This window comes from Podarcis filfolensis, assembly GCF_964270895.1.
Source record: "Podarcis filfolensis genome assembly, chromosome: 9".
NCBI classification, from domain to species: Eukaryota; Metazoa; Chordata; class Lepidosauria; order Squamata; family Lacertidae; genus Podarcis; species Podarcis filfolensis.
In genome coordinates this window covers 6,284,512-6,299,921 of record NC_139610.1, presented here as the reverse complement: position 1 = coordinate 6,299,921, position 15,410 = coordinate 6,284,512, and the positions used below count along the sequence as shown (strand labels likewise).

The 15,410-nt window shown below is 49.9% G+C and overlaps 1 protein-coding gene across 1 annotated transcript in view; it reads right to left on the bottom strand.

Annotated features, from left to right (window-relative positions):
* Positions 1-2,270: 2,270 nt before the first annotated feature.
* Positions 2,271-15,410, bottom strand: part of SEMA7A (semaphorin 7A (JohnMiltonHagen blood group)) — a 52,154-nt gene continuing 39,014 nt past the window's right edge. The window contains exons 7-14 of the mRNA XM_083630428.1: positions 12,909-13,054; positions 11,508-11,686; positions 9,850-9,958; positions 8,616-8,802; positions 8,096-8,211; positions 6,959-7,125; positions 6,414-6,481; positions 2,271-5,770 (exon numbers count right to left, since the gene is read on the bottom strand). Of these exons, the coding sequence (XP_083486554.1) occupies positions 5,388-5,770; positions 6,414-6,481; positions 6,959-7,125; positions 8,096-8,211; positions 8,616-8,802; positions 9,850-9,958; positions 11,508-11,686; positions 12,909-13,054 (1,355 nt within the window). The 3' untranslated portion in view covers positions 2,271-5,387. The remainder of the gene's footprint in view (positions 5,771-6,413; positions 6,482-6,958; positions 7,126-8,095; positions 8,212-8,615; positions 8,803-9,849; positions 9,959-11,507; positions 11,687-12,908; positions 13,055-15,410) is intronic.

Genomic DNA, 15,410 nt, shown 5'->3' with positions numbered 1-15,410 from the left:
ATTTCCTTGTAACGATCTGTTGGGTCTCTGGACCATAATAAAGATTGATTGATTGATTGATTGATTGATTGAGTTATCAAATTTGCACCTTCCAAATAGGTATGATGACTGCAACACAGCAGTTCTTCAAAAGCCACCTTTCTCCAGGCAGTCAACATTTTAAACAATGCCTAAACTGGGGAAACATGTGCATAAAAATGAGTATTTTAGTGAAAATGACATACAAAAGGGCAAGTTGCGTGCTGTCATTGTTAGGGGTACAACTCTTGCTTAGGGTGCAAGACGGAATGCCAGCCAAGCTGCTGAGAATCCTGGATTTGGGGAGGAGATGGCTGTTGCTCAGGGGCACAGCCCAGACTTCATATGCAGAGGGTTGCCTTGGCTGCCTGCCAGATTAGGAGGCAATCCCAGCCATGCGGCTGCATGGTCTGACTGAGTTCAAGGCAGCTTGATATATTTGTGTGTTGGAACATGGAGCCCAGGAAAATTAGGACAGGGATCATCCGTCTGGCACACATAAAGAGTGGGGTATTTTCCATCCCAACAGTTTCAGATAATTTCCATGCAAGGGAAGACCACCACAAAACCGTTTATCAGCATTTAAACTCCACCTTGAAGCTGGAGCTCTTTCACGCCCTGAGCCTTCTGGGGGAATCTGCATGGATTTGCTTGGAGCAAAATAAGCTTCGCGGGAGAAATGATGCAAGACACATCATCCAAGGCCCTTTTTCATGTGCCCCACCCCACGAGGGGACTGGGGGGGGGGGCAACATGAGAACAGGCCTTTTCTTCAGTGGCTCCCCTGTGGAATACTCTCCCCAGTGAGGCCCACCTGGCTGCTTCCTTACATTTATTCAGGCGCCAAGTTAAAACGTCTCTCCAACCAGGCCTTTGGCTAAATAAACATTCTATAGCCTTTAAAATGCGTCTCTGGCAGGGGAGGGTTATTGTTTTGGCTGTTACTATCTTGTGTATTTTTGTGTTTTTATAATGTAAACTGCCCTGTGTTTCTCAGATGAAGTGTGATAAGAAAGAAAGAAAGAAAGAAAGAAAGAAAGAAAGAAAGAAAGAAAGAGAAAACCTCTGAAACAGAGAGAAAGAAAAATTAACCAAAGAGAAATGAGTGGTCCAAGCCCACAGCCAAGAATGGACCCAAATCCAAAGCAGCAGCTCCCAAGCTTCTAGTCCCTATGGAATTAGCTTTGGGCTTTTAAAGAAAGGAAGGCAGGAAATCTAAAGGATAGCAGTCTTGAGAAACCGGAGGAGGATAGAGTAAATCCCTCCGTCTCACTCTGATGGAAACTCCCCAAGACTTAACAGAAATGTATTGTTCTCCAACAATACCCATGTTCCGCACTCCCCAGGGGTGGGAAGTCCAATGATCTGTGCAACAGAATTCTGCTTCCTCTGTATGTGGAAACCCCCGCAATAGAGCTGGGGTGGTGCCTGGTGGAGCTGGCCAGGATTCTTGCAGGGGAGAAGGACCATGACTGTTAAAGTGGTTTCTGAGTGCTTCAAACATATGGCACGGATATTGACCATTGTGTCAGAGCGTTTCCCCAGTTTCTAGCGCATTGCTCCCATCACTTTCTTTTTGGGGAACACAAGAACATTACAGCCTGCTGGATCAGACCAAAGATGGCCCCAGTGGCAGAGGAACCCTCTCCAGCACCCGGGGCGGGGCAAACCACTTGGTGACACACACACACACAACATCCATACAAAGTGTGCATATGCGGCAGCCCACCACACGTGCACACTCTGTACAGGATGCCACTTGCACAGCAACCATATCGACTGCCGTGCAAGTGGCATCCCATACGGAGTGCGCACGCTCTCGGCCGCTCTACAGCTGGGGGGAGGCAGCGGCCATCTTGTCACACACACACACACCCCAGAGTGGCACCTGGGGCGACCCACTCCCTCCGCTCCCCACTTCGTACGCCCCTGGATGACCACTCTAGTCCAGCATCCTATTCTCACAGTAGCCAACCAGAAGTCCCTTGTGAGAAACCCCCAAGCAGGATTTGAGTCCAAGATTCCTCTCCTCTCCTGTGGTTTCCTGCAGCAAGTAGCCAGAAGCATTGCTACCTCGAACTGTTGGGAAAGGGCATAGCCATGGGGGTAGCAGCCATCAATAGCCCTCTGCTCCATGAAAGTGGGTTTGTTGTGCCACACCTCCCAATCAACTACAATGACAAAACCTTAATTTGTGAAAAGGTGACTTAAAAGCACCCATAGACAGCAAAGAAGCAACACGTTTTCTCCAGTTGATTTTGACAAAGCTTTATTTATATAACAAAAATACATTATTTCTGCTACAATGCCGCTGCAAAGCAAAATACAAATCATATGTTAATATGTTAATAATTCATACTACTTTAAAGTGCATGGGCGGAGAGAAAACTCATTGCAATTAAGAGGAATGGAGCTCAAACGCATTTTTTTTTAAATTGTAGTGCAATGGAGTGTTGTCTCCTTGGCCGGAAAGCAAAGTTACGGAACCATCCCTTGCTAAGCCGAAAAGGAACACTCTTAAATTTCACAGTTTACACTTGAGGGGACCCGTTCGCAGATGGTGACTCAACAGTGGCTCAAAGCAAAGGCAAGCAGGCAGAGGGCACAGATTACACCTCATCCAGAAACTGGCCTCCTTGCTCCAGGTGACATGGGAGTCACCAAAAGCCATTTGCTATGCAGAGGGGGCTTTCAGGGGCTTTTGCATTTCTCAGTTTCATTTTTTCCTGCATTCCTAAGTTTTTCAGTCTTAAAGTTCAGTCTGCTACATTTCTACATCACTTTGCAATTTTTTTAAAAAAGTCTGCATGAAAATTTATCAACTTTTAGCCTGCATTTCATAGAACTTTCACTGGAAGTGACCCAAATGCTCATCTACAGCAGTCCAGAACATTGCAAACATCTACATTCCTCCACAGACTGACTTTTTTGCAAGCTAATTTCCCTAGCATAATAGCATTTTGGGGTATGCCATCTTCACCAACCCATGCATTTTTGGCCATGCTTTCCCCCCAAAGAGACACTTTCTTTGGTTGGAGAACTGCGCTGCAAAATTTGGAGAAGTGCAAACTTCCAAGGACAGATGTTTGGGGAAGTGTGAATGAGGTAGGTTTGCGTTTAAAGGCAAAGCGAATCAAACGTCCCCCGCTAACGCTCCCCCGGCAAAGTTGCTGCTCTCAAAACTAATCTGGTGGGGAAGGTTTTCCCAACGTGTCAGGATGCTGCCTGCCTGCACCTGTGGCAGAGGCGGCCAGCAGCCTCGCTTGGCAACTGCTGCCCATGCAATAACCCTCCTTGTTTAGCTACAACCCAACTGCAAAACCCTTCAGTTGCTAGCTTTCAAGTCTGGTTATGACATCAAGGAAAGCATACTTGGAATATATATGCAAGGTGTTAGATACAGATTAAATATTTTGGTTTTTTGCTGATGTAACTGAAGGCACAAAACAGGAATAAGGAATCTGTGCCCCCCCCCCCATTTTTTGTTTATTCCTTTTATCATTTACACCCCACCTTTCATTTAAGGGGCCGTACACAGTTCCCCTCCACCCTGTTTTATCCTCACAGCAACCCTGTGAGGTAGGTTAGTGACAGGGATACTGTGACTGTCTCACCCAGCAAGAGCTTCATGGCAGAGCAGGGAATTCAAACCCTGGTCTCTCCCAGGTCCTAGTTTGACAGTATACCCACAACACCACACTGGTTCTGGTTTGGAAGAGGGAGAATATATGAAGTAGTTTGTCTTTAGATACACACTTAAATGTGGATTCTCCCTCCCCAAAACTGGCTAGAACAGAGATAAGGGGGACTCACGTGGGGGTTGAAATGAAATAGACTCATTTGCCAATCCCTTGTAGGTGCTGGTGGCAGCTAACCAGCCAGCCAGCCGAGAAGACCAAGACAGGAAACAGATGTCTGCCTTACTCTGAAATCAGCCACCGAACCACGTTGCTCAGCATCATCTCAGCCACCGGCTGCAGCTCTCTAAGGTTTCAGAAGGCAGGAGCCTCTTTTCTTTTTAATGCCAGCAATTGCAACTTTTGCATGCAGAGCCTGAGCTCCCCCAGCCATGACACTGCTTCCTCACAAGGAAGAAGAAAAACAGACCCACATCCAGATTGCTGGTCTACTCACAAGCACATGTACACAATGTAAGAGGTAGAACTGAGCCTTGTGAACACCCTGGGATCTCCCTCTTTCTTCTCTATATGAACCGACTTCCAGAAATTAAGACCCCCCCAAAAAAAATCACCTTCAAAGGCTTTCCAACATCTTTGCCTACAAGTGGCCCTGAGGCTTGTTAATTTTGTTCCCCACAAAAAGAGGATCTGATTTTTTAAGAAAAATATAATAAATAAAAATAAATATCCTTCATCCAGTGAAATCACACAAAGGATTTCCAAACATCTGTGAGTTAACCAGCCAGGAAACTTCCCGTCTCAGTTCCTGCTCTGATGCAGGATCAGAAGGCAGGAAACTGCATCCCACAGTTTGAGGCAGGAAACTGCGTCCTTGACACCCCACAGCCCAGGCAATTGTGCCAACCCATTCTCCACCCTTGCCAGATGGACAGGCATAGAAGCAGGCGAATCTGGGACTAGGCAGGACAGACCAGGTGGTGGCCTCTTGACAGGCCACTGGCCAATTGCCAGTTGACCTCCTACTGCTAATGGGGAATCTTCCAAATGCTAGACTAGGTGGCTCTTCATCTGAACCTACAAGATGTTTCTTTGATCTTGGTGCATATTGGAGATGCCTTGATATACATTAATTATGCCTTATAACTGTTCAGAGATCCTGAGCATGTATTGTTGCTTGGAAAATGTCAGAAACGTCAAAAGAACATTCAGAACGCCAGTTATGTAAAAAAGATGCAGCAGACCGTCAAGTCTTATAAACCTTGGGCCTGAAAGTTTGCTCTCCAATCTGAGGAAACTTTTATTTAGCACGTGAGCTCTGTGCTGGGTCCTGATGCCTGCCTTTGAAGAAGCCTGACGTAGACCTTCTGGGCCACCTCAGCCATACCCTCTGCCCCGTTAGCTGCCCCATGCCTTGTTGTTTGCACTGGTTCTACTTCTTCACCCAGATGTTCATATCATCATATTCATTTTGGCAGGACCCATCCTGCTCAAGATTTCAGGATCTTGGTGCTTCTGCAGACAGAACAGCCACCAACCTCACCTTCATTCTGCTACCAACTATGCACCACCAGGTTGCCACTTCTCTAGGCAAGTGGAGAATAGGTGGCTTCTAAGCCCAAGGGAAGAATTATATCTATTGAGGGACCCACTTCTGAGATGGAACAAGACAAACTAGAAAGAGGTACAGTTTGGTCACTTGTGCTGGTAGGCAGTCAGGAGGTCAAGTCCTCAATGGGTGAGCAAGAAGACTGCCGCCATATGCAACAGCCCCAGCCAGAGGGACAAAGATGTTTGGGTGGCCCAGTCCTTTGCCATCTTATTCCTGGGCTCCTCAAGCAGCATCTTCACACTGGAGGGCTTTGTCAGGCATTCTGTCACAAGGGTCTGGTTAAACCAATCCTCCTGGGAAACACAGGAATAAGTGCCATAGAGCTCGTCCGTCATATTGTCTATGAAGTGGATGCAGTGGCGATGGCCAGGTCCACAGTGCGCAACCGTTTGGTTGTCACGGAGCCAAGTGTAAGTGGCATGGTGGGATTTGATAGAGCAGTTGAGGTAATAGCGGGCGCCGGGTGCCACGGTCACAATCTCACAGTGCTGGTTGTCATCACCTGGAAGAGGAAGGAAGAGCAGATGGTGAGAGAGTGAGTGAGAGAGAGAGATTGAGAGGTCACCCCTTGCACACCCCGGTGTGGAACAACAACCGTCCGGAGGCCTTTGTGGGGCTTGTGGTGTCGTGATGGGACCAAGTTTGACTGAAAATCCCTAGCTACTGAATCACAGTGCATTATTCCTGCTCAAGAGATCCATCTCCTTGCTCGCCAGCTGTTGGTGAATATAAGAGCACTGCTAGATGTTGTGCTGATGGCCTCTGGGTCCCTAAATCAACCTCTTGCAACCTGATGGACTACAACTCCCACCAGGCTCAGCCAGCATGCTCAATGGTCAAGATCAGGGACCACCGCTAGCCCAACAGGCAGGTTGCTATTGTTTAGCAAGGCCAATGCTGATCAAAAGGTGCATCATCCATGCTTGGACTAGCTGGCCAACTGGCTTCCCTTCAAATCTAAAGCAGGACTGGGGGAACCTGTGACCCTCCAAAAGCTGCTGGACTCTAGCTCCTATCTGCCCCAGCCAGAACGGCCAATGGTCGGGGTGACGGGAGCTGAGGTCCAGCAGCATCTGGAGGGCTGCATGGCTCCACGTTCCTGATCTTTAGGAAGGGCAAGAAAATGGTTTATTTGGAAACATTACCTTTAGCGTGGCTTGGAGATGAACAAATATCCGTAACAGGGTTGTGTGTTAGAGCCTGTAGCAATGTGCTAAAAGAGAAAGAGAGAGAGAATTAGAATGTAAGGAGAGCCCAAGAACTCACAAGGTGTTGGTGTTTAGTGAGCACAGCAACTCTTCCCCGTAGGTTTTGATCCATGCAGGCACTCGCATAAAATGGGGAGGAAGAGAGCCATGGACACCACCTTGAGCTTTTTGGAGGAAAAGGTGGTACATAAATGTATTTAAGTAACAAATGCATTTTTAATGCTTCGCCAAGGGTTCCCTGCAAGCAGAAAGCTAGCTCAGCAGCAACAAGGTGGGGCTAGAACGTCTCATCCTGAGATGATCACTTTCTGCATGCAGGAAGGTGTCACCCAGAAGTGCACTCAAATGGGATGGCGCAAGTCTGCTTTGTCACCTTGCTCTGCCGCATGTCTGTATGCGCCGGAGTACATGCAGATCTAGAACGTGCAACTGTCAACAATAGAAATGAAGGGGGAGGAGGGTTGAAAATCAGAGGGACCTACCCATTTCCATGCTGGTCACGGTCATAAACAGAAGTGCATCTCCCGTTGATCCATCCGCAGTCAGGATCCCTCGCCAGGATGCAGCTCTCACAGCTGTCCTTATACGCCCCACACATAGCCATGGGCAGCTGAACCACCTCACTCTCAGAGGCTACAAACAGCTCCTTCTGCAAGATAAAATAAAGCAACAGCTGCACTGAGCTCCTTCCAAACAGCAGGACTAAGAGATGAGTCGTGCATACTCTTGAAGGGCATCATGGACTAGCCTATCTGTACCCAGTGAATGAGTAACATCAGTCTAACAGGAAAAGCAACAGCCACTGAGTGACGCACAGGAATTGCTCCTACTTTTGCAGAGGAACAGGGGACTGAAGGGGATCCCTTTTCCATGCCAGTGTATTCAAGGAGCAGAGGGTTGTCAATGGCTCCTAGCCAGGACGGCTCTGCTCTGCCACCACAGTTGGGAGAGGCTCTAGGGTCCAAGTCCTACTTGTCAAGGGGTTCCCATAATGGGCACCTGCTTGGCCACTGCAAGAAGAGGAGGCTGGACTAGGTGGGCCATTGGCCTGATCCAGCAGGACTCCTATTATGTCACCCTTAGAACAGATACTCCCCGTGTTCAGAAAAAAAGAGCACAAGACAGTCTCAAGGTTGTGGGTTTGAGCCCCACACAGGGAAAAAAGATTCCTGCATTGCAGAGGGTTGGACTAGACCAGCTTTCTCAACCTGCAGGTCCCCAGATGTTGTTGAACTACAACTCCCATCACCCCTAGCTAGCAAGGCCAGAGCTCAGGGATGATGGGAGTTGTAGTCCAACATCTGGGGACCCACAGGTTGAGAACTGCTGGACTAGACGATCCCTTCCAACACTAGCATTATATGATATCTGCATGTTCGTTCTGAGATGAGGCCCTTCCAGCCCATACAGAAAAAGCGAGGTGGCACTTTTCAGATCCTTTGCACATTTTTTGATCCAGCCACTGCTGTTCTGCCATGGCCTGGTGGGTCAGCATCATTCCAGCGACCCAGTATGGAACAAGTCAGGGGAGGCCTGCAGTTTGCAATCAAACGGTCTAGAATTTTGATGAAATAAAGCCTGGAGCAGGCAAAGGGAAAATAAGGGAGGTTCTTCCTTACTCTTTCACTGTCCAGAGTCATGGTCCGAATGCCAGCAGGAGAGAGGAAAGGTTGGATCTCCAGGACGTTCTTGGCCCCCGTGGGCAAGACAGCAACTTTGTGGACGGTTCCTCTGTCTGCGTAAAAGGGCAGAAGAAAAGGTTGGGAAGCTGGAAGGAGGTAACGGGAATGTGGGAAATGATGCTGGTTGGACAGAGCAGGGATGAAGGCTGTAAGGTAAGACCTGTAGTCCTCCAGATGTGACCCAAGGAGACCTAGGTTCAAATCCTGACCCAGTACTGCTTTGGGCTGGTTGCTCCTCAGCCTGAGCGGAGGGAGACCTGTGGTCCCCAGATGTCACTGGGCCCTAATTCTCATCTGCCAACAGCCAACATGGCCCATACAGCCAGGAGTGATGGGAGTTGTAGTCAACATCTGGAGGGCCGCAGGTTCCCTCCCATGGCTTCAGAGAAAGGGACAGTAAGTTGCTCAGCAACGCCAAAGGGCAGCGATGCCAAGCGAGGAGCAGCTTTGACCATACCTGTGGCCAGGTACAGGATGCTGTAGGTGCCGCCATCAGCTGCTGGGCCTCTGTGGACACCAATCTGCTGGTAACGGTGCTTGCTGTGAAACAAGATGTCTTCCTGCTTCACCCTGCGCGCCACCTCAGGATGGCTGTCGGCCACTTTGAAGGTCTCGTGGGGGGTCTGCTGTTCTCCTTCTAGACACTGTTGGGAGGGACAGATAAGGCCACCAGATTAGGGGTGACAAGAAGGAGCTACAGCACCAGCCCTGGATGCTACCAGGCAGAGATGGAGAACCAGTGGCCCCCTCTGGACCACCAGACATGGCCAGCACGGGTCCCAGTCAGGGATGGTGAGAGCTGGAGCACCACAGATGGCCCACTCCTGGCTCTAACGACCTTTCTGGCTTCTGCCCTGGCAACAGGCACTTCTGCAAGCTTCTCTGAGCCTTGAGCACTAGAAACTTGCTTTCCTTTAAAAAAAAAAAAAAGCTTGCACTGTGTGAGATGCCAGTGATATGGAATTTTTGCCCCAGAAAGCTTGCAAGTTTCTCTTCCCAACCTCCCAACCTTTGCTACATAATGCATAACAGGATTGTACAGTTCTTTTCAAAACTCCCCACCTCCAGATTTAAAGGTCATCACTACCCATTGTCAGTTACGGGCAAAACTGCAGCAAAAACGGCACAGTCACCAGCTCTCAGTCTCCTTTCAGTTCTGCACGTCTAGTCACTCTTTGACTAGAGCAGGGCTCCCCAAAGTGGCAGGCAGTGATCCCTTCAGGGGAGGGGGGATTCCCTCTTAGGGCACTAAGAGGCAAGGGGGCGGCAGGAGCTGGGGATTTAAGACTCCTGCTAAGTGACTTTAAACCAAACATTGGGAAACCACATTGAATTAAAAACAGTGAAGTTGTGACTAAATGTGGTATTGAAGACTCTTGCTCAATTACTATCAGACTTTGAAAAGTTGGTATACCTGGACCAACGTCATTCATTTCGTTCAATTTATTGTTTTTGTTGGATTTTGAATAAATGTGCAATTAACTGTGACTGTTCTGAATTGGGTTATTATCTTCATTAGTGGCCCATGCAAACTGCTATGCTGAATAATGTTTTTTGGAGGGGAGAGGGGGAACTGGGGAGGAGTTTGTGGAATCAAGGGGGCAGTGGCCCCCAAAACTTTGAGAACCGCTTGGCTAGAGGATATGCCCCAGTGATAAATCCACCAAGATAAGCAAATTTGCATCCCTTACCTGCCCAGGCCTCACAGGGGGGAGTTTCTCGTGGTAGTCTTTGAGAGGCGATGTTCGGAAGACCTTACTGATGTCACCAACAGAATAGACACAGACTGCGGAATATTCCCTGGGGATAAGAATGAGAAGCAAGGGATCCGATTTATTTTTGTTGTTGCTCTGCTTTTCTGTCAGCACAACTACCAAAGCAGCTTATGGGAAGAAAAATGACAATGTTAAAAACACACTGGTAAAAACACAAGCATTTCACCAGTGACTATGATAATCTCTTAATACATCAGATCAATTCTTAGAAGCTGGTTGAAATGTTCACAAGTTTTCAGAAGCAACTTTTTAGAAGGAGGGACGTGGCACTGTGGGTTAAACCACTGAGCTTTGGGCTTGCCGATCAGAAGGTTGGCGGTTCGAATCCCAGCGACGGGGTGAGCTCCCATTGCTCGGTCCCTGCTCCTGCCAACCTAGCAGTTCGAAAGCACACCAGTGCAAGTAGATAAATAGGTACCGCTCCAGTGGGAAGGTAATCGGCATTTCCGTGCGCTGCTCTGGTTTTGCCAGAAGCAGCTTAGTCATGCTGGCCACGTGACCCAGAAAAGCTGTCTGCGGACAAACGCCGGCTCCCTCGGCCAGTAAAGCGAGATGAGCACCGCAACCCCAGAGTTGTTCGTGACTGGACTTAACTGTCAGGTGTCCTTTACCTTTTAAAAGAAAGAGCCAGGTAGATCTCTACCGGAGGGCCTTGCACAACCTGGGTGCCACCATTGAAAGACACCCGTCCAGTGACACCGAGGGGTCATTGCTCAGTCAGAGAGCAGCTACTCTGCCTGAACGTGGCCCCCAGGTTCATTCCCCAGGCAGGGCAGGGAAAGGAGGTCTCTGTCAGAAACTCTGGAGAACCACCACCAACCAGCACAGACATCACTGAGATAGATGGACAAATGACCCACCTCTGCATAGGGCAGAAAACTGTCCCACCCCCACAAACGCCATTCTCAATGCCCAGGGACATTTATGTTTATATCAAGCTCTTCTTCCATGTTAGAAGTCACACATGATGCTCACATGGTTGTTCCTGGTGGGGTCCCATCCAGGTACCAGGATCTCCTGCCAGCAGGCAGGAAGCCCTTTGGGGAAGGGCCAGGGCTTAATAGCAGAGCCCCCGTCTGCATGCAGAAGGTCCCAGGGCCAAGCCCTAATAGGATCTCCAGGCAGGGCTAAGAGAAGGTAAAGGTAAAGGGACCCCTGACCATTAGGTCCAGTTGTGGCCAACTCTGGGGTTGCGGCGCTCATCTCGCTTTATTGGCCGAGGGAGCCGGTGTACAGCTTCCGGGTCATGTGGCCAGCATGTCTAAGCCGCTTCTGGCGAACCAGAGCAGCGCACGGAAGTGCCGTTTACCTTCCCGCTGGAGCAATACCTATCTATCTGCTTGCACTTTGACGTGTTTTTGAACTGCTAGGTTGGCAAGAGCAGGGACCGAATCCCCGTCGCAGGGATTCAAACTGCCGACCTTCTGATCGGCAAGTCCTAGGCTCTGTGATTTAACCCACAGCACCACGCGCATCCCCAGGGCTAAGAGAAACAAACAAACAAAAAACCCTCCACCAAGTGTAGATGTGACCTTAGCGTTCATTTGCCCCTCACCACGGAGCAAGGCACTCACCACTCATTCCAGAAGAGCCCGTAGATTCTCGTCTCCGACCAGTTGGCAGACTCCAGGATGAAGACATCCTGCAGCTGGTTAAAGTGCCGGTCGTTGTCAGAGTCGACGCAGAGCAAGGTGGCTTTCAGGAATGTGGTCCACTTGGCAGCCGAGAGGGAGCCGGTGCCTCCTCTGTCTCCCTGTAGAAACAGGAACGGTGGTCAGGGATTGGCAGCTGGCCAAATGCATGGCAGCACAGTTTCACAGAAACATAGAATAGTGGAGTCGGAAGGGACCTCAAGGGTCATCTAGCCCAACCCCCTGCTCTGCAGGAATGTCAACTAAAGCAGCCAGGACAGGTGACTGTCCAACCTCTGCTTAAAATCCTCCTAGGAAGGGGAGTTCACCACCTCCCGAGGGAGACCGTTCTACCGTCAAACGGCCCTTGCTATCAGAAAGTTCTTCCTGATGTTTCATCGGAATTTCCTTTCCTATACAGTGGGACCTCTGGTTAAGAACTTAATTTGTTCCGGAGCTCCGTTCTTAACCTGAAATCTGTCTTAACCTGAGGTACCACTTTAGCTAATGGGGTCTCCTGCTGCTGCCAAGCCGCCGCCGCCGCACGATTTCTGTTCTTATCCTGAAGTAAAGTTCTTAACCCGAAGTGCTACTTCCGGGTTAGCGGAGTCTGTAACCTGAAGCGTTTGTAACCCGAGGTACCACTGTAATTTGGAGCCACTGGTTTAAGTTCTAACCTCCAGAGCAGGAAAAAACAATATTTCATGTGATAACCTTTCAGATATTTGAAGATAGCTCTCAGGTCTTCTGTTCTCCAACCCCCTCAACTGTTCCTCACAGGGCTTGGCTTCCACACCACATTTGTGTGTGTAGACACGTACTTACACATTTTGCCTCTTATCTTAGGTTCTACAAATGCTAGAAACACTTTTTGAAAAAGATGAAAGCTGGGAATCTGGTGGTTATGGTTCAAGGGGAAGAAAATATTCCCTTTGCCACCCACCATGGGCAACTGTGTGTGTGTGATCTCAGCTGGATGTGTGTAAATGGCCGAATATAGCCTACCATGAAAAGGTAAGCATTGCATTCCCCCCTCCAGTTGCTGCTCACCCCCACCCCTGCCTCTGGCACACACAAACACAGAACGTTGCCCATGAGAGGATTGGGCCCTCAGGCTAAAAATGACCCTAAAGTAACCGCAGCTACTTCTTCCCAAACCACTAGTATTTAGTGTGAGACCCAATGACATGACTTAGCCCAAGGGAGTCCTGCTCATTAACACCAACGAGTCTACTCTGAGTAAGTGGCCCCTGGTTCTGATCTTCAGCTGATCCCGCGGCTTCTCATGCAGCACCCAGAGACCCCAGCACAGCCTCCCAGACACCCCCCCCCCCACACACACACCTTGCACAGCTGAGCCACCCTGGAGACATTCCTTGGGGCAGCTGCGTTCTTCGGCCAGTCGGGGTTTTCTTCTCGGAAGAAGTAGTAGATCTTGTCATTGTAAGCCTCCTCTTGTTTTATGATGGCAGCCTTCACAAACTTCGGATCTGCAGGCAGACAAGACAGAGAGACCGTAAGGCAGGAAGGAACTAAGCAGAACGTTCAACTAGGGCAGTTTGGGCAGAGGAGACATCTTAAGAGCATAGGAGTCGCCCGCTGGATCAGGCCCGTGGCTCATTCAATTTCCGTACGTTCTGTATGTTTCCGAGCACAATTCAAAGTGTTGGTGCTGACCTTTAAAGCCCTAAACGGCCTCGGTCCGGTATACCTGAGGGAGCGTCTTCACCTCCATCGTTCTGCCCGGACACTGAGGTCCAGCGCCAAGGGGCTTCTGGCGGTTCCCTCATTGTGAGAAGCCAAGCTACAGGGAACCAGGCAGAGGGCCTTCTTGGTAGTGGCGCCCTCCCTGTGGAACGCCCTCCCACCAGATGTCAAAGAGAAGAACAATTACCAGACTTTTAGAAGACATCTGAAGGCAGCTTTTAATGTTTAATAGACTACTGTATTTTAATACTTTGTTGGAAGCTGCCCAGAGTGGCTGGGGAAGCCCAGCCCGATGGGCAGGGTATAAATAAATTATTAATAATAATACTGTTATAGCATCGCTGCCTCCAATTGTGGAAGCAGAGAAGAGCCATTGTGGATGGTAGCCATGGACAGCCTTCTCCTCCAGCTCCATAAAGCTGACCAGTCCTCTTTCAAAGCCATCCAAGCTGGTGGCCACCACTTCCTCCTGTGTAAGGGAGTTCCATAGTTTAACTCTGTGCTGGGGGAAGAAGCCATTTCTGAATCTCCCAATATCCGGCTTCACTGAGTTCTAGTGTTACGAAGAGAGGGATGAAAGCTTTTCCGTGCCCACTTTCCCCATGACAGCCATAATGTTACAAACTTCTATCGCATCGCCGCCTCCTCTCCTTTTCTCCAACCTAAAACGTCCCAAACGCTGCAACTTTTCTTCATGGGGAGTCGCTCCACCACTTTGGCTGCCCTTTTCTGAACGTTTCGTTTCATGGCTCCCCCCCCCCGAAGAGTCCTGGGAACTGTAGTTTGCTAAAGGTGCTGAGAGAGTTGTTAGGAGACCCCTCACAGAGCTCAGCACCGATGAACACATGCAGTTCTCAGATAAGCAAGGGCACCCACCTTAACAACAAACAGAGTGTGCGGGGAAATGGCAATATCTCACCACAGTGAGACTGAGGCGACTATTTCTCACAAGTTAATGATCAAAAGCCAGTGTGGCCTAGTGGTTAGACTGTCGGATTGGGACCTGGGAGACCAGGGTTCAAATCCCTACTCATGGGGTGTCACCTCATGGCCAGTCACTCACTCTCAGCCTAACCTACCTCACAGGGCTGTTGCGAGGATAAAATGGGAAGGAGGAAAACAGCGTAAGCCACCTGGAGCTCCTTAGAGGAGAGGAGAGATACAAATGTGAGGGAGGGGGATGAGGCGAAGGAGGCGGCATACACGACCCAAACAGAGGGAACCAGTGGAAGCTGCAACAAAATGTTGCTGCGTGGAGTGTCCATGAGGTGCCGTTCCATGCTGCCTCCTACACATGCAGGGCCGTCTTAAGCATATCTGGCGCTGTGGTGCAAAGATCCCTCCTGCGCTCCCTGCCCTGGCAACTACAAAACAAGGGAGGGGGTGGGGGGAAATGTCCTCTGCCTCCCCCACTGCCCCGATCCCTGGCGTGGTGGTGGTGATTAAGCAGGAAAACGTGCTTGTGGACATGCTCTCTGGCGTTGGGGCGCCCGAGAAGGCAGACCAGGAATGCTGCACGCCGCTTTTCACTAGGAAGCAGGAGAACGACGACCTCATCGTTAGCATATGCAGAAACTTGGGAAGGAAATTACATGCCTGCCAGCCATATAGTTGGTGGGGCACAGCTGGCGGGCATGCAGGGAAAGGGGAGGCTGCTGGCAAAGCCACGCAGCCCCCCCCACTCGCTAGGACGCCCCTGAGAGGCCGGTGCCCTGGCGCAACGCACCACTAAGACCAATGGGAAAGACGGCTCTGGTCCTACCCAACCTAGCTAGCCAATCAGCGCTCTTTTGCCTCTGAGCATGCTCAGTCCTCATCAGGCTCATTTTGGGGCAGAAGGGTGTTTCCCTCTCCCTCAGAGTTGCCCCTCCCTCCAAGATATGTTGTGCTTCTGCAACTCCCAGAATTCCCCAGGCCTGCAAACATCTCCCTGTCATGGGCGGATGTGGCTACCTAACAACCCACCTGGGAGAACTGAGATCACTCTTTTTGCTGCCCATGACGCAGGTGTCCCCGCAGAGGAGAAAGCCTCACCTGTGTTGTGTACTGGAAATGCCCCTGGCAACCCCCTCACTCCCTACGTGATCTCAGAGGGGGAAGGTCCTCCACAGGGATCCGCTGAGCGGAACACTAATGTCA